The following is a 19,616-nucleotide window of genomic DNA, read 5'->3' as shown; positions in this document are numbered from 1 at the left end:
ATTATCGCGTTAACTAATTTAAAAGGTAACTTTGGTATTTTTCAACCTGGACCCCTGTTTTCCCATGTTTTAGTGTCTAATGGGAATAACAATGTCTGAAATTGGTCCAGTATTGAGGAAGAGCGCTGCAGGCTGCAATATGGAGCTATTGTGGTGCAAGCTGGCACCGTCATTTACGTCACCTAAAAAGTGCTTGTTTTTGCCATGACAGGCTCTGATTAGGGCTGGGCAATATGACGATATATATATCGTCAAAACGATATAAAAATGTTTATCGTATATATTTTTCAATATTGTTTCTATTGTGATAGACTAGGCCTATATTTACTTATTTTTTCTCTATAATTTCATTTAAAGCTGTTATGTTCATTTTGCACTCAAGTTCTTCAAATGAGAAAATACTTTAATTGTGGTTACTTCATATAAAAATGTTTATTGAAATACCAGAAAACATGCTATATCATCATACAGTATATATATATTGTTATTGAGATATGAAATGACCTCTATCAGGATAGAAGATTTTGGCCATATCTTCCTGCCCTAGCTGTGATTGTTATTATAAGTGTCTGACAGCATTATTGAAAGAGCCTCGCTCAAGGAGAAGTCTCGTTCTGAAATCTGGCGAGGTGACGTGTCACCGGAAGACAACGGTGGAATAGTGGAATACATCCATGGTGGAAACGCGAGTGTTTGTTGTGTTGGAGTACAGAAAGCGTAGCTTAGTGTTATCTAAAAGATTCTCACTGTCATATCCACAATGTGGACGAGCTCTTTGAATTAGTATTTATTTGAGCCAGAGTATTCGGATGTTCAGATTTCACAACAAGACTTCTCCTTGAGCGGGACTTGGACACAATAACGAACCGACCGGATCAAGAGAAAGGTGAGAAAAAGGTTTTATTTCTCTTTAGGGTCCTTTCCATGATGTTGTCAGACACTTATAATAACAATCTGAGCCTGTCAGTGGCAGAAACAAGCACTTTTAGTGGATGTAACGTTACACTGCTCACTGCCCTCACAGCTCCGTTACAGCATTCTCCCTCAATACTTGACCAGTTTCAGAAATTGTTGTTATTAGTCACTTAGACACAAAAACATGGGAAAATAGGGTTGTTATAGGTTTGTATAAGGCAGTTTGAGGTGTGTACTGTGTCTCTTTCCTCTATCATCTCTTCGTGTTTCTTACATCTCTCTGTCTTGTCCTGTAATGAACAGAAATCAGGAGATGGTGGCATAAAGAACTTTGAATGTGAAATATTGCAGCTAATCTATTTTAATTCCATCCTGTCAGATCTCACCCTCGATCCTTTTCCAGTGATGTATTTAGCTATTTTATTCTAAGTAGAGTCACGTCAGTTTCACTCAACATCACATCATCATACTACTTTTCTTGACTGATCTTCATCTTCTCTCCCTCTCTTTCCTTTCCTTGTTTTCTCTCTTTCGTACCTTATCCGATTTTCATAGCGCTCAGCTGTCTGCTACCCTCGAGAAAGACACTTAACTGGTGTAAATACCCCGTCTGAATGAATATTTCATGGATGGAGGTGGTGTGTTTGCAGGCTGAGTTTGACTGTGTGTGTGTGTGTGTTAATGCATGCGTGCGGGCATACTGAGGCATAAGTTATCCTGCGGTATTTGAACAGAGCGCACACAGCAACAAGACCACAGGGCACGCAGGAAATGGAAATGTAATTGGATTGTGACAGGATGCAGTTTGTGAACAGAAACCAGTCTGCCTCCACAGGACTCGTTTCATACACTCACAAAAACACCATCATAACAAATACACACACACAAACACACATTTACACATACTCTCCCCCCATTATTCCATTTGATTTCCCACTCACAGCAGCCAAATCCTCGTACCGATGTGAAGTCAAAGCATTGCAAAGATGTAGTCTATTTTGGGACTTGGCTTTTTGCCTTACAAAGACAATCTAGCAGCTTGTTATAAGAACAAACCATGGGACCTACCTGAGAATACATTAATGTTATATTGAGTAAAGAAGAGGAGGCCGCTGATGGTATTCCTTGTGTACATAACCCTAATGGTCCACTTTCACAGCAAATAAGAGCAGCGTTGCCACAGAAATGTTAAACTATCATACCAGAGGCTTAAAAGTATTGTATTTTGGGGGAAATTATCGAGTCATAACTACGAGAACAAATAGGTGTAAATGTTTAATTCTACAAGCAAGCTGACGTAGCTATGATGATGTGTCCATAAGTCTGACAATCTTTGTAACAACCTACTAGGGATATCACAATACCAGAAATCTAGTAGTCGATACCAATACCAGTGAATTTCCACGATTCTCGATACCCAATTTGATACCACGGTAAAAAAAAAAGAAAGGAAAATGATGAGACTTTATTCGTCAGGTAGAGCTCAATGACTGTAAGAAAACAGCAGAGGCTGTACACACACGCACACTATATATATCCTCAGATTGCAAGCAGTAGTCCGAATGAGAGTAGTCTGAATGAGAGAGGCATCCGCCGATACGTTACACGGAAACACACCGTGTTAATAACAAGCCGACCACCTCACGGTATTGCCAGCTGCTAGCTGTGATCTGTTTTTAAAGTCACACGTTGGCGGAGGTCTGCGCTCTCCGAGTGCCATTCTAGTTTTAAGTCTGGTACTTCTCCATTTTATGTGAAATTTCTGATGTTGTTTTTCACTTTTTGCTGTTTTGTTTTTAAATGTTTATATGTATTTTTTTTTAAAGATTTTTTTTTTGGGGGGGGTTGCCTTTATTTGATAGAGATAGTGAGTTATGAAAGGGGAAGAGAGCGAGAGAGGACAACATGCAGCAAATTGCCACAGGTCGGATTCAAACCCGGGTCTCTGCAGTGAGGACTCAGCCTTGGCACATGGGGCACCTGCTCTACCAGGTGAGCTACCAGGGTACCTCCTGTTATTTATGCCTTATGTGAAACTTTTATGCGTCCGTCTTGGCCGGGACTCGCTTTGGAAAAGAGATTTATATCTAAATGAAAGCATTCTGGTAAAATGAAGGTAACATAAAAAAAATGAAATAAACTCCCTGCTCTGTAACCTGCCCCCTTATAAATGTGGCTTGTTAAATGTCAGATCTCTTTCCAATAAGTCCTTTATTTGCCATCATTTTATATCGTCTAATAGCATGGGCTTTTTTTATGGCTATGGCTATAAGACGAGGACGGTGTGTCGTTGTTGCTCCATCGTTGTAGGGGATGTGAACGAAAACACATCCAACATGCTAACGCACATTTGACGGCATCACTCAGATCACGGGGACGAGGAAAAAACGACTCGTATTTTGCGTTTTCAGTTTCATAGCATAAGAGACGCTTTTCAGTTTTATAGCCTATTATGATCTGCTGCCTTCTGGCAAAGTGTTTGTTCTGTGGTTGTTCAGAAATGTTTGAAATGTTCCTTATTTTAGTAATAAGGGAGCCTAATTTCTTTCTTTCTCTCTCAGTCTCAAACATACAGACACACATGCACAACAGCAAGGTCACATACAAAAGTAACTGCCACATTTAAAACATCCAGAATTACAGTAACAGGAAATCTCATTTATTTTCCAAATATTCACACAAGCTTTGAAGGGTTCCTTCTGTGGGCTTTGAAAGTGTACTTGAAAACAAGTATTTCCACAAAAAAAAAACGAGGAAGAAGAAAAAAGAAAGCCCATCCTGCTCAAGGCAGAACATCAGTAAAACACACACACGGAGCTCTGGGTAAATTAATTTGACTAACACAAAAAAATATGAGAGCGAGAGACATTCAGAGCAGAGAAAAACCTGTTTTAAGCAGCACATGTAGCGACATGTAACTGGCGAAAAAAGAAGAAAATACCTGAGTGGGTGGGGATCGGCTCGTTCAAGCCCTTACAGGTCAAAGTTACAACGCCGACGAGAGATACTGCCGATCAGAGATTCAGTTCCTGATTGCTCTGGTTGTGTCCAGAATGACAATCTCTCCCACCAAAGGCCAATAAAAAGGTCATGAATGATTCCATGAGTATGAAATCAGCTCTGACCAGATGGCGAGGCTGTCTCAGTCATTACAACTCCTGACCCGCTGCCAGATTCTGGGGTGCGAGCGCTGACATCATCACGGGCACCAAAATACCCAGAGAGATATGAGCAGGGACGAACGGTGTTGTTTACATAAATCACAGGTCTTGAAATGCATCTCTACCTCTAGATACAGAAGAGAATTAGAGATTTATTCTTATTGACCGTTTTGGCTTTATTCATATGATACCCGTTTTGAGCTTCCATCATATTGAAAATGGAAATATCTCTCTCAACCAGTAAGCAGCTCACCGTACACATCTTGAGAATCAAACATAATTAGAGTTGTTCCAATACAGATATCAGTAACGCCTCCGATACAGCCTAAAGGTACGTGAGTCTATGTACGGATCCGATACCACATTATCATATCATTTATCAGCTCATTTACACCACATAGGAACAACAACAACACTCGTCACTCGCTACCCGATCCGTACATCCATCCATACCTAACCAAGCCTTACCCATATCCACATTTTGTAAGTGCATGCGATTCTAAAATGCTTTCTACTGCTGAAACTGTGACATCATATTTTGTATAGAGATGTTCCGCTACCGTTTTTGTTTTTTACCATGGTATCGAGAATTGTGGAATTTCACTGGTATTGGTATCGACCACTAAATTTCTGGTATCATGACACCCCTACAAATACTAGGCCAACAATAAAAAACAGCTTTATCAAACAAATACTGTTTAGTTACAATCACTGGAGCAGAGTAGAATAAGTGAGCAGAATAGAAATGTTGAAGTGGGTGTTTCAATATCTTTTCCACATCCTCGCACACAATGTGTAGCGCCGTCCCTCTCACCTCCACAGATAACACCTTCTAACTACGGCAGAGCAGCTGAATCCTTCTGGGAGTCGGCCTCAGAGCTCCACACCTCATTATGACACTCACTCTACATGAAGGAAAAGACTGGGAAGCAATGTGGAGGAAAAGAGAGAGAGAGAGGGGGAAGGAAGCAGAAACAGAGGAAATGGGTGTGGGTGGTGGGTGGTGGGAAATAAGACGGAGAGAAGGGGCAGAAAGATTCTTCAGAGTTTATAGAGTTTTATAAAGTGCAAATGAATAGGAAACACTCTGGTGCTGGTGTGTGGTGAGATGCACTAATTATCCCAGAGGCCTTTGGGCTAGGGGAGTGTTAATGAGCATTAATGAAAACAGATCCACACCGAGAGAAACCAAAGTCCTGTCTTTTAATGATATATAAACAGAGGAGCTGGGCCTAGTTTAGATGAAAGCCTGGTTGGAGTCCCCCTTTGGGACTGGAGCTGTGGGTTAATGACGGTGGGCAGAGGAGGGTGGGAAACCTAGAGTGTGTGTTTACTGCAGGTCATTGTAGTTTTTACCAGATAGCGAGGGTAAATAGGAGTAAAAAAAGAAGCTCAAGTACTTGCTTACTTGTTTAATAAGATGATTATCTCAGAAAATACAGTTAAAAGCCTGCAAATGCTGCGAGGTAGAGACTGCTAAACTGTGCTTCTTCCATCCTACCTGCTCTTGATGTGGTCCTCCAGTTCGCCACGGGCCAGCATTTCAGTGCAGTGGTCGATGAAGGGACACGCCACGGTCAGCTTGTCCAGCAGCTTGTGCACTAGCAGGCTGGGCTTCCTGCAGCTCTGCAGCATGAGCGACGCGCGGCACACGGGGCAGAAATCGCTCTCCAGCAGGAAGCTGGTGAGGCACTCCTGGCAGTAGGTGTGTCCGCAGGGCGTGTCCAGCGGCCGGATGAGCGCCTGCAGACAGATGTGACAGACGAGGTCGTCGTCCACCTCGTCTTTGTAGAGGTACTCGTGGTTCTCCTCCAGCTGGTGGATGTGGCCGCATGCGGCGCACAGGTCAGGAGGCGGAGACAACAGTCCATAGTCTAAGGGGGAGAGGGGCGGAGCCGATGCTCCAGCCATCGCCGTGGCGCCTTCGGGCTGTATGCTCTCCTCCTGGATACTCATCTGGACTTGGGACGTCTTCTTAGATCCGATGAGGAGGTCATTAGCAGCAGAGATCTGTCAGGAACTGTGAGGAAGAGGAATATAGTGTAAGAGAAGCAGCAGTGGAGGAAGAACTCACATCCTTTAATTAAGTAAAAGTATCTATAGACCCTTTTTGTGTCGACGTCATGATGACGTCACAGTGTTAGCTGGAGGCAAAACAAAGGAAAGACTGGAGGCTAACACTGGCAGTGGGCTAAAGTTACACATCTAAGATGTCATCATGCTGTGCTGTTGGGTGCCAGAATCCAGATATCACAGACATTTGAGATGAGAAACTGTGACTCAAGGCTTTAGCAAGCTACAATATCGGAGAAACGTTTCAGAGGTGGAGAGTACATCCGTAGCCAACGGGTCACGGCTGCGGAGTGAGTGACAGTACATATTGAATTGTAGACTTTATTTCTTTATGCCAAAGTTTTTTCACTTTTGGCACTGACCTACTGTGCACATGAAACCTTTTTCGAAACCTTTGCGATTAATCGTACTTCTGCAGAAGTCCAGGTCAGTCCTCTCAGACTCATGTTAACCTCAGACAGTCGTTTACCTGTGACCATCTCAACTAATGCCCACACAGGCAGCCTGAGTTTTGGTTTGCTTGGAAACGGTCAGAGACCACCTCTCGCGAGCAGTCTCGGACCGGTTGTTTTGGTCCTCACCAGAGTGCGATTACTGATTTCACAACTGCCCAAATGAACCGCACCAGAGTTCGATTAACCCAGATTAAATGAAAGTGCCCATAGACATCTGAAACTGGACCCCAAATAGATTTTTCCAACAGGTCACAGGTCAAAAAGGTTGGGAACCACTGTTTTAATATAGGAATGCACCGATACCGATACCTGTATCGTGCCTGGCCATGATACCGATACCAGTATCGGGTATTGGGTCCGATACTGTGCTCATGTACTCGTACTCGCAAAACGGCTCCGATACAACGGCACTGATACCGCTTTACGGCGGCGTGACGTTAACCTCTCGTCACCATCTTTCTGGTCCTCGCGCTCCACCTCCACGGCGGTGCGGGGGAGATGGGTTGGTGGTGCGCCACCTCAGCTGGCGCACGCCGGCCCTCACTTTCATTGCGCCACAGGGTTTTGCTTGCACCCTCTGACTTGCGTGTGCATTAGACTCCTTGGTCCGTGTTTCAAGACCAGAACCCTGGCGCCTTTTACGTGGGCCAACCCCAGCCCTGGGGGAACGACGCGGTTGGGGCGCACTGAGGACAGTCCGCCCCGGTCAACAATCACACCGGGAGCAGGGGGCCCGTCCCTCCCCGGCGGGGAGAGAGGGCGCAGCGAGCACTTTGTCCACGGTGTGGCGAGGTCCGGGCGGGGAATGCTGTAAAGCTGCGGCCTCGAGCCACCTTCGCCCCGAGCGTTTCCAAGCCGACCTAGAGCCGGTCGCAGCGCACCGCCTCGTATGCGGGACTCCCCAGCCTGCCGTGTGTCGCTCACACCCTCCAGCAGGCTGTTAACGAGGGTCTTTTGGCGAAGAGAAGTACTCGTATCGGTACTCAGTATTGGCGAGTACCCAAATGTAAGTACTTGTACTCGGTCTGTAAAAAAGTGGTATCGGTGCGTACCTAATTTAATGTATAAAAAAGTAGTACAGAAGAAGTATAAAGTAGCATCAAATAGAAGTAAAGCACAAGTACCTCAAAATTATACTTATGTACAGTACTTGAGTAAATGTTCTTTCCACCGCTGAACAAAGGGAGACAGCAGCCACAGTTATCATGTCAAGTAAACCGTGTGTGAAAATATTCATAAGCTGTGCTGCTGGAGCTTCTCCTCCACACACACACACACACACACACACACACACACACATGAACAACAGCAGCTCGTGTTGTGTGCAGCGGCCCTGCACACAACTTTTTTTCTCTTCTTTTGATTTCCTCCGCTGGCACAGAGAGAGAAGTGATATCGAACTACTGAGATTTCTCCTCTGGATGCAGGGACATCAATATTACTCCTCTCAGCAGCAAGTGGAGCGACAGATAGACACAGATAAAGTCTCTGGCTCTCGCTCGCTGTGCCGCATGACAAACACACGTTGCTGCTGCTGCTGCTGCTGCTGCTGCTGCATGTGACATGATTTCACAATGTTGTCTTTTTTGCAGGTTTACATTGTGCTCGACGCTGCGAGCGTTGCCAGCGTACACGTCATAGCGACAACAGGCAGCACATGGACACGAGCAGATGGGCTCAGTCAGACACACGTCACCTTGGCAACGGCCTTCTTGTTGGCGCTCCACAAGCTTTGTTTCTGGACCCACTGGTGGGTCTTGGCTGCTTATCGAGACACCAGATCATGATTTAAAAAAAAATACACAAACAAGAACAAAAAATATGATCCAAGTCCTGTTTTAATTAGATGCGTTCCCATGCTCTAAATAAAATCAATACACTTTGATGTGCATCCCAATATGCTAATGTAGACAAATATGTGCACATACAAGTACAAGTTGTCAAAACAAACAGGCCGTCCTCGTTTCTTTTTTCACATAAGCAGCACGAGGACGGCGCCCGGCGAGATGTGACGGAGCCGATATGAGCTCGGTGTCCTCGGTGCGTCTGGGAGGGGACGGCTAATAAGAAGAGGCTGAGCAGCCTTATCAAAGATGAACTTTCCCCACTGAGAGCTCGCGGTAACACAGCTGATTCATCACAGACGGTGGCACCTGCTGCGTCTGAGCCCCGGCCTGATCTACGGAGCACAGCACTTTCATCACTACACACAGACAGAGAACAGATAGAGATAGAGAGAGAGAGAGAGAGAGAGAGAGAGAGAGAGAGAGAGAGAGAGAGGGAGAAAAAATATCTGCCAGCAGGAGCAGAAAATGAAAAAAAAAAAAAAAAAAGTGATTCAAAGTTAAAGAAAATGAAAAATGAAGGTGGTTTGATATTCTCTTCTATTCCTGATCTGAACAGGATAACATAATCTCCTTTAAGTTTCTTCTCCCCCGGGGAACTTTGGTGTTAAAAGAGAAAATATAACTACAAACTAACAGAAAGAATATAGCAAAGGGATTATTCTAAGTAGAACTGTCAATGTTAACTCACATTTGTTTTAACGCCACTAATTTCTTTAAGACATTAACACAACTTGTGATTTTTAGGTTGCAGCGGGCTCAGTTTTAAAGCTAGAGTAAAGATACTGGCATCATATAAAACAAGAAAACCTAATGAATCCATCAGTACCAACCAGAAACCACCTACATTTTGTCGAGGAAAAACTGGCATGGGCATTTTCAAAGGGGTCCCTTGACCTCTGACCTCCAGATATGTGAATGTAAATGGGCTCTATGGGTACCCACGAGTCTCCCCTTTACAGACATGCCCACTTTATGATAATCACATGCAGTTTGGGGCAAGTCATAGTCAAGTCAGCACACTGACACACTGACAGCTGTTGTTGCTTGTTGGGCTGCAGTTTGCCATGTTATGATTTGAGCATATTTTTTATGTTAAATGCAGTACCTGTGAGGGTTTCTGGACAATATCTGTCATTGTTTTGTGTTGTTAATTGATTTCCAATAATAAATATATACATACATATGGATAAAGCAGCATATTTGTCCACTCCCATGTTGATAAGAGCATTAAATAGGTGAAAAATCTCCCTTTAAGGAACATTTTGAACGGTTTAATAATGTGCGATTAATCCCGACTAATGTACGCCTCTTTAGTCTGTAACAAAATGGATGACATCTAACAGCCTGACTGGAACCCATTAGCCACTATAATCTGTGTTTGGAATGAACATGAAACAGTAACAACACTTTCCCGCACATGAATACATGTACCTGCAAGCAGAGACGCATGCATGCCTCTACACACCCACTCATGCAGACGGGTGCATTCACACAGAGGACACGCCCTCGCCTGAGGAGCATCAGCGCTCTCTCTGGCTCACTGCTAATCCCTGAAGTGACAAGACGATACTACGGTTGGAGCGCTGCTCTTTGCTCTAGAGTGGCAATAACAGAGAGCTGATAGGCTGAAACTCAACTACACATTACTGATGATTTATCATTAGCTACACCTGCAATACAATATGAGACATGACAGGTTTTGAGTTTGGAGATACACCTATCTCCTGATTTGATGCTATCACGATACTTGGGTGCCAATTCTACAGTTTTGCGATTCGATATTACTATTTATTGTGATTTTTGTTCACTTTTTTAACACTAGACCATGGGAACAATTTGAATCACACACTTCTAGGGACTTTAAATTTGAAAACATATCTAAATTAATAAGTAAAAGTGTTTGATTTACAGCATGTATGTAGTCAGAGATGTCCTGAAGTCATATATATCAGTCATTGTCAAGAAATGTTTATACATTTTTTCCAACGACCCAAAAATCAAAGAATAAAGACATTTCCCTCATAAATTAGTGGTATTTTCTTTTTAATTTATAAAGGACATGTAATGTTTTATACTTCTGGTGAATATAATCCAATCAATCTTATTTCCATATATGTATTTTTGTATATACAGTTCCCTTTAACACCTTATTTTGAAAAAACGGACGTAGTCCCATGTGTCTACTTCCTCTAACTTCTCCAAGGTGGTCTCTAGCTCTCCCGTCAGCTCCGTTCTCTTTATACATCCATGGTCAGCTCCATCGGGGCCGTTTGAATGCATTTAACATAAATGTCAGTATATGGGTGCTCTACAGTCGTAGCGTCGGCCCATTTGACCACGGAGACGAGAGTGACAACCGGCTTGACCGCCACGTTACTGCGATATGATAACGTTTCCTGTCAGTGACAGAGTTAGCATGCAGCTTTAGCCGTGATGTCGAGCTCTGCTTTTCCTGTCAATGTGTGAAACCCAAAGTGGTTCCATCCTTTACTGGCTGTCTAGTGTTTACCACGCTGGATTTAACATGTGAGGGTGCAGGTCGTATCCACGCAGAACCTCCAACGTTTTCTACTTCCGGTTTCGGCTCACTGTGGTTTGTTTTGGTTGACAGATACGGAACAGATATGACGTCACGTTACTCAGACTACCACAATAAAAGCGGTAACTTCCTTCTACCACCACATAGACTCAAATGAAGGAAATATATTTTATGCTTTTTCATGCTGAATAATTTATTTCAAAGAAATGAGTTGTGAGCACATCTCTGGTAAACACCAGATTTAAAGTTTTACAGATCTGTTTATTAAATCAACTAATCGATTAGTTGACAAAATCGTATGAGTGTTGACTAAGAATTTCTTTGGTCAAGGACAGACCTAACTGCATCATCAGGTTTTGAGTTTTGGCTGCATTATGTTCACGTTTCTATTTCACTTTTGATCACAAAGTGAAAGAAAAGCTTTGTTTTGGATTGTAAACAACAGCGAGGTAAAGGTACTTTCCTTTGTCTTTGGCTCAATAGGCCGTCCCTTATTCAACTCATCGAGAGCTGGGAGAGTCGTTTACCCAAGATAGCCTCCACCTTCTTCCTCACACATTGCACATTTTATGTAAATAAGGCTGTTGATTCACTCTCCTGTGATCTGGGACGACTTGACGAGTTAATAATGACACAAGGCCGTGCCGAGTCAGCTCCTTTTCCTGACAATTGAGTGTGAAAAACGAGGTTGAACGTGTCTGCGTCTGCCCTCTCAGCTGCTGAACTAGCATGTTGCTCTGTACATATCCTCATTTCTAACTAAATCAAATCATATCTGTATCACTCAAACAAACACACCCAAAAAAGGCGCAGCCAGCTAAATCAGGCTGTGTGAGCACGCTGGATAAAATGCAACTGCCTTCTTTTGCATAACTGGTTTGTTAATCATTGCAGATTTTATTTCATGAGCTGCAACGTAGTGAAATTCAACTGACACAGAGGGTTTTAACTGACACCTGGTCGGAACAGGTGTGGTCGCACAAGACTACAAACAGCCCTGTTTATCACGCTCACCAACACAATTACAGCAGAGTGGGGAAGCTGAACAATAACTTGCTCATGAACATATCAGATCATCATCAGATGATCATAAAAAACTCACAATGGGGGGCTGACACTAGATGAGCACCGCTGTTCAAAGCAGCTCAATAAACACGGACCCTGAGCACAAACACTAATAACACACACACACACACACACACACCGGCATAGTCTGTTGTGTTCAGACACGTCCTTGAAACACTGAAACTTCCAGTAAGCCATTTTCACTTTCTGCAGAACTCTCTTTCATAACCCCACGCATTCAATGGAAATCAAGCTCTACAATATATAACATGACTAATTAATAACTGAAACTATATTGCTAATTAAGTAAATTACAAGGTTAGACACCCTATCAAGAAACCAATCATGCGTCATCTTTAAAAAAGCAATGCAGCGCAGCTATCTAATCAGGAAATTAGATTCATAAGCAAGAACATCTTAGAGGCTGTCTACAAGAGTCTTGTTGAAAACAGAGTCTGAAGTGAAACATGATTCAGCGTGCGTATGCGTCATTGTGCAGCGTAACTGTTGGAAAGCACCAATACAGAGGAATTGATAGTCACGGAGACGTGAGATGCCATGAAAGCGGACAACTAGGAACCAGCTCTCTATTCCCATAACTAGCGTTTTCCCTGCCTGCTTACGTGGTGGATGACCTGATCATTTCACCCACCACTGCCAACAATTTATCCGCATTTGGCCGGTGGCGGGTGATAATTTCAGACCCCTGGTTGAAAGTGTCTTAACTTTTCACATGTGTACATGCTAGGAACAAAATTAGACTATCTAGAACCACAAACATGGTCAGTAAAACTATTGGGAAAGAGCAAAAACAACTGGGATGTAACTCTAAACCACAGGCAAAACTGTCTGATCCCTTTCATCCTCTTTTTAAAGAATATATAAAACAGCCCTCGGGAAGATGCTATAGATCCGCTGCTGCAAACAAAAATCTCTCATACCAAATGCAACAATTTTACTAAATTCATAAACACCATTCACATTGGGACCATGTCCGTTGTTGTTATCTGTACTGTGCATGTTGTGCTATTTATTAGGGGTGTAAGAAAATATCGATACACACAAGTATCGCGATATCATGTTGTGCCATACTGTATCGATTTTTTTATTAACCTCTTAAAAATCCCAACTGCTGTTCGATCTTTCGGAGGTTGTAGCGGGCGCTGCAGTGAAGTTATATGGCATCATATGAAACTACAAAACCTAAGGAATCCATTAGTACCAACCAGGTCATACTGGCTTGTCGCTAAGGAGACTAAATAACGCTCCAAAGTTACGCTAAATCTTGGAGAGGAAAAACTGGAATGGCGTTTTGACCTCTGACCTCAAGATGTGTGAATGTAAATGGGTTCTATAGGTACCCACGAGTCTCCCCTTTACAGACATGCCCACTTTATGATAATCACATGCAGTTTGGGGCAAAAAACATGTTGTTTTTTTTGCATGCAGTATAAATTTGCCGTTCTAAATGCAATATATTGAATGGTAACCCCTGTATTATGATGCGTATCATATCGCCAGATTCTTACCAATACACAGCCCTAGTACTTATTGTATGTATTGTGATTTAATATGATGTGTTTTAACCAATCTGTGAATTATTATAGCTCATACCGCTACGTAATATTTCCTGTATTTTTCATCTTGTTTCATTTGTGAATGAACATTTGGGGTGTGGAGCAGCAGAGTAATGCAGTTGCTTCCCTTTCAGTAACCTCTAAGGCTCTCGTGTGCGTGTTTAGTTTGTGTATGCCGGTCCCTCTCCTGAGTTCATAGCATATCTCCACGGTGAGTCTGAGCCAGACCTGACACCTCAGTCTGGGGGAAACAGCTGCAGGCAGATGCAGAGCTCTGTGAAGTGTCTCTAATATCAGAATGGCTGACTGGATCAGCACAGACTGTACCGAACACCAGCTGAGATTAGCACAACACACACACACACACACACACACACACAGGTAACAGTGAATCTACACAGACAGCATCATTATACGCACCTTATATCTATCACACGCATGTAAAGTGAAGTACACGCACACAGTGAATGCAAATTAACTTCATGTAAATAACACCGAGCAGCAACAACAGACACTGGAGCAATGTTTTGTGACTACTTTAAGACTCACTTGTAATAAACTAAGCAACTTGTAGAAGGGAAAGTTTACTTACATGGCTTCATGAGCGACGTTCACTTTCAGCAGAGCAGTTCACCTGGACAGGTAAAGCCTCACACAGGGTGTAACGTTAAACCATTCAGAGAGGAGGAGGAGGTGGTGGTGGTGGTGGGGGGAGCAAAGGAGAGTTAAATGACTCAGTGAAGGAGACTTTGTCCCGGTGACGGAGTCCGCTGATTGGCTGCCGGCCTTCAAGTGGAGAGATGTTATCCGACCGGCGCGGTCTCGGGGGAATTCTACGACCCAAAGCGGGGAAGGACTGCTCCTGTGTGAGCTCAGAACCCTGCTCACCTCCAACAGGACAAGGTGATCAGGAAGTGGCAGAGCAGAGGGGCGGGGCCAGAGAGGAAAAAAAGGTAAACAAGAGAACTGCCCGAACCTGCTCTGGGAGTTTTGGGAGAAACTGGAATTTCTTATGAGGTGTTCACAGGAAACAGATGAATGGAAGATTTTCAACTTCCCAAAGTGACAACACATTTCACCAGTTGTCTCTGTTGTTTATGTAAGAAAATGAGAGACACCACTTTATCTTTTAGGGATTAAATGCAGTTCGGTATGAAGATAATTGACTGAGCTGAAGGATTGTTTTGTTGGTGTACAACACCGTTTTTTTTTGGTAACTAGATGTATGCTGTGTGTGGTTTCCTGCACCAATTATCCACCCGCTCTGCTTATTAAACTGAGTTGTTATTATTTTGTTTTTGATGATCAAAATCAATAAAACGAATGTTAAAAAAAGTGCACAAGTTCCTCTAACAAATTTGAAATATTGAAATGTCTTGCAAAAGGTCACCAGCAGCTGGAGCTACAAGTTCTGACAGGACCTTTTCCTATAACACAATAATCATTTAATAACACACAAAACATTTTATGTACCTCCATGATTGATTTCCTGCAGACCTTTTGCGTATAAACAGAAGTACTGAGCTGTGGTCCTTAAACAGGAAGCACATAATCTGAGCAACTGGTATTACACAAGTATTTTAAACCTGTGTGTGTACAATACACACACAGTATAATACTTGTTGCTTGTCTTCTCTTTTTGTTGTGGTTTTGTCTTCTCAGTGACAATAGCTGCTTTTGTGAAGCCGTGCGTGTGACTCCGGCTTTGTACAAAAACAGTTGTTATCCTGGTTTTCTGATGTGGTTTCGCTCTCGGCTTTTCCTGCCTCACGCTGCTCTCTAAACCCCTCGGTCTCTCTGAGCCACAGGTGCTCCAGACACACGGTGACGTTTCTTCATGAGTCACTCTGAGATCATTAGAATATGTGTCTGGACTAGATATACAGTTTACAGCCTGACTCAAGTGTTGCGATACAAGTACAGTGAGGACAAATTAGCCAAACAACAAAAAGGATGAGCGTCATCCTTAATTAAAATACAGCAACAACAATGTTCATTGCTTGTTAAAGGGCCAGTGAGTAGGATTTCTGGGGATCTACTAGCAGAAATGGAATATAATATTCACAACTATGTTTTCATTAGTGTATAATCAGCTGAGACTAAGAATCATTGTGTTTTCGTTAGCTTAGAATGAGCCCTTCATATCTACATAGGGAGCAGGTCCTCTTGCACCATCATGTTTCTACAGTAGTCCAGAACAGACAAACCAACCTGATCTCATGGGAAGGCATATTAATAGCACAACATTTCCGGGTGTCATGGTAACGCATTTTACACTTTTCGCCGTGTCATTTAACGCCACGTCGTTACTGCCGAACGGTTTGGACAACAAAACCACTTCAACATTGTTGTACGTAAATAAACGTCAGCATGTTAGCATTGTCATTGTGAACATGTCAGCATACTGACATGAGCAATTAGCTCAAAGGACTGCTGTGTCTAAGGCTGCATCCACACGTCAAGTGATGGGGCGTTACGAATCAGGGAAAGACACGTCGTGACTGATGAGACCCAATCATGAAGCGAACGTGGGTGTCTGCGTCATCATTTTTAAAAGGTCTCCGTTTCTGTCCGTCCAGACTAAAACGCAAGCCCAGAGTTTTGAAACTAAAACGGCGTAAAAGTTTCTGTTTTAGGGGTTCTAAAACACCGGAGTAGTGCGGACACTAGGCGTAAACGTAGCAATAGTTATGAGTTTTAAAAACGTAAAAGTACAGCTTCACATATTAAATACAAGAAAGTGACTCTGGACAGAGGAGGACCAAGAGGAGTTTGCCAAATAACAGTAGGTAATTGCAGCTGTAATTATTACTCGTGTGGGAGTGAAAAATGACCCACACATGAGCTCTGGAGGGGATTAATCAGTGACCAGCACAGGTTATGTTAAAATCATCATCCTTCCTCCCACAGAGAAATATATCCAGGAATCTCTGAATGGGGCTTTTTGTTTAAAACGACAAATTGCGTCTAAACCAGTCGAGCAACATTAGAAAATTCAAAGGCAATTTGTTTGATTTGCTTGAGATTTGAAATGTTCCTGATATTCATCATAACTCATGCAGCCTTTAGGTGTTTTGTTTCCATTTCTAACTATTTTAGTTTCAGTTCTCATATCACTCACAACCCTCCTGATACAAAAACTGTGTTGTTTACAGGAACAGAAACTCTTGGTTGTCTTTGTGATATCTTCTTGGATTCGGAGAGACAAATAAAAAAAGGTATTTGTCGCATTTGTTCACAGTCACTGAACAATCATCCAGTGAAGAGTATAGTGTCTTCCCTGGATGAGTGACGGCTGATGAACAAGTAGAGCAGTTCCTGGTGACCTTTACAGCCGTCATATCACTCCCACTTCCTTTCCACATGACCTCCCTCCTCTTCTTGACTCTGATGAACAGCATCACATAGAAGGATAACCGGAGTGAGATAGTCCTTTTTGCTAAATTATACGGTGTGTACTGCTGCAGTGATACAGATATTTGGACTTTCTTCAACTCTTAAGTTGTCTTTGAAGTGCTGAGTTGAACCTGCATCCTGTTTCATTTCTGCTGAGTCCTCAGCTGGAGTTTATCTAAACACCGCGGTGCAGGTGAAACCAATCTCCCCCCGTCTCTCTAGGATACTTTCCCTCCTCTCTCTTATTCTTCACATACACCCAACACACTCTCGTGCTCCCCGTCTCTCCACCCAGCTTAGCTGTGCTTCACATTCCTCCGACAAACTTTCCTCTAAGTCCCTGGCGAGGATTTGAATTCAGACGGCAGATGAGAAAGTAAAAGCACCGGCTGATACAAAGACAGGGAATATCACCCTTTTAACTCCCTTTTTTGAAATACCCTTCATCAGTTTCTTCTTCTTCTATGCGTTCTCATGTGGCAGCGAAAGGTCGCTCGTCTCTCTTCCTTCCACACAGCATCCATATTTCATGGTACCGATGCAAATGCTCGCCGTAGCTTGAATATTGAAGAGGGGAAACGGCAGACGGAAGGTCGTCAAATAGAAGCAACCGAGCCGGCTCAGCCATCACCACGGAGACGGCCTCCTCCTCGTCCTTCTGATGTGATCAGTCAGCGCTGACTGTGTGAGGATCTGTGGAGACGCATGTGCTTGGGTGTTGTCAGCGTACATTTTGGGGGTCAATCTGAGACAAAGGCGAGGTTTGTTGAACACAAAAGAAACACATGCTCGGCCTTTAAAGCTTTTCTTTTTCGTCTGTTTTAAAAGGGCAATAATTTCTTCCACTGCATTGAGATAAAAGATTTACCTCGAGACCGAGCTGCACTCAATAATCCTGTTGAACTATTACACTGCTCTTCTAGCTCCACTCAGCCTGATGCTTGCTGTATTTTAGTAATTAATTCTAACGCCTCGTATCCACAGGGTTTTGTTTTGTGTCCGTCACTTGTGTTCAACACTAGAGATGTAAGAAAATATCGAAAAATCGATATGCATACGGCGGTGTGTTCTTTATATGACAGTTTCCCTAAAATTAAATTAAAAAAAATTACAATATATCACCTGAATCAATATTCTGTTACTGTAATGCCTCAAATGTTTTCAGAAACATCTTGTAGTGTACTGTCTAGCTGTAAAATGAGAAAGTTTGTGACCCGGCAGCCATGTTGAGATCAGTTGAGGAAATACCAAGCACCGCCCACCAGCCGGAACACAGCCAATAGGAACGCTCGCTCTCTCTGAGAGGTGCAGAAGTCTAGTTTTCTCTCAGTATGGAATTTTTGCCCAATGATGCCAAAAATATTCTGCCTACTGAAGCTTTAAGGCCTTCATCCGCTAAACGACATGATGATGCAAAATACTTGCCGCAAAAATTATATGTCTTGGGCTTTTATTGTGAAAGGTATGAACAGAAGGATTAGATCTGGTCTGTGCAAGAGCTGCAAAATTAATCAAAATTTTATCAAAATGGCCAAATCGCAGGATGAGGAGGAAATCGCAATATTTGTTAAAGGCAAAATGTGAGTAAAAATATAATTTAAATCGAATATTGTTGTGCTGCAGAGACATCCTGGTCTACACATCATATTCTAACAGACTTAAAAAACACAGATCCCCACAAAAATCACAGCATAATCATGTTAATATGTTTTTCAATGAAAATGAGAATAATAATGATGTAAAAATTATCATTTCCTCTAATATTACAAATCATATCGCAATTGCAATATCAGTCAAAATAATCACAATTGGATATTTTTTTCAAAATTGTGCAGCCCTAGTCTGCGCTTTCTTTGTCAATGTTGAAAGGAGTAATAAAGTTTGGACTACGGAGCCTCCGTGTTGTTGTTTCATAAATATACGTGCATGTCTTTATTCACAGTGCGGCAGCTCAGAAAAATCAACCTTGTTTCGTCGCTTTTTCGCCACGTAATATTTGCATTTTGTGTGAAAGTACTCGTGACCAAAACATCAATTTGGAAAAATGTATTGACGTGCAAATTAATCAAGTATTAAAGGGAAATTCCAGTATCAGATGTGGGAAACAGACTGCAGCATGAACAGCATTGATCGAGGCGAGCAGCGTAATCCTTTAAAAAAACAAAAAAACCTCTATTGACCATAATAGAAAGCAGATCTCAACCACTTATCTTTAAGTCCAACCAAAAGCAAAAACACCTGTAAATCCTTGTAACTATCGTAGCATACTTCACAGCTACCACTCCCTGGTCAACTTGACTTACCTGCTGTGTTACAATACAGGTAAAACTCGATTCACTATTAATTATCTAGTTGAGTTCAGACTTTCTTTATCTACGTGGCAGGATGTGGCTATCTTTAGATGGAGTTTGTTGCTACCCTCAGCTGAGTTGGTACAGTAGGCAAACAAAGGTAATGCTTTTAGACGGGGTCCCTGTGTAATTATTCAACAACTTGAATGAAAAACACGCTTTGCACTGCAGGCAAATGACGCACATTCATACCGGCTGAGAAAAGAAACGCTGTGCTGCAATCCCACGTTGCCATCT

The 19,616-nt window shown here is 42.7% G+C and overlaps 1 protein-coding gene across 3 annotated transcripts in view; it reads right to left on the bottom strand.

Moving 5' to 3' along the window:
- lnx1 (ligand of numb-protein X 1) overlaps positions 1–19,616 on the bottom strand; it is a 92,428-nt gene that overhangs the window by 36,226 nt on the left and 36,586 nt on the right. Inside the window, exons 1-2 of one of the 3 annotated variants that reach the window (XM_074636124.1) lie at positions 14,225–14,500; positions 5,578–6,096 (exon numbers count right to left, since the gene is read on the bottom strand). In XM_074636124.1, coding sequence (XP_074492225.1) covers positions 5,578–6,032 — 455 coding nt within the window. In that variant the 5' untranslated portion in view covers positions 6,033–6,096; positions 14,225–14,500. Of the gene's footprint in view, positions 1–5,577; positions 6,097–14,224; positions 14,501–19,616 lie in introns of those variants that run through there. The other 2 variants (XM_074636122.1, XM_074636123.1) reach the window with 2 other exon arrangements.

The sequence above is a fragment of the Sebastes fasciatus genome, chromosome 5 (assembly GCF_043250625.1).
Source record: "Sebastes fasciatus isolate fSebFas1 chromosome 5, fSebFas1.pri, whole genome shotgun sequence".
NCBI lineage: Eukaryota > Metazoa > Chordata > Actinopteri > Perciformes > Sebastidae > Sebastes > Sebastes fasciatus.
Note: the sequence above shows the minus strand (reverse complement) of the source record. Positions and strands in the feature narration are given on the sequence as shown.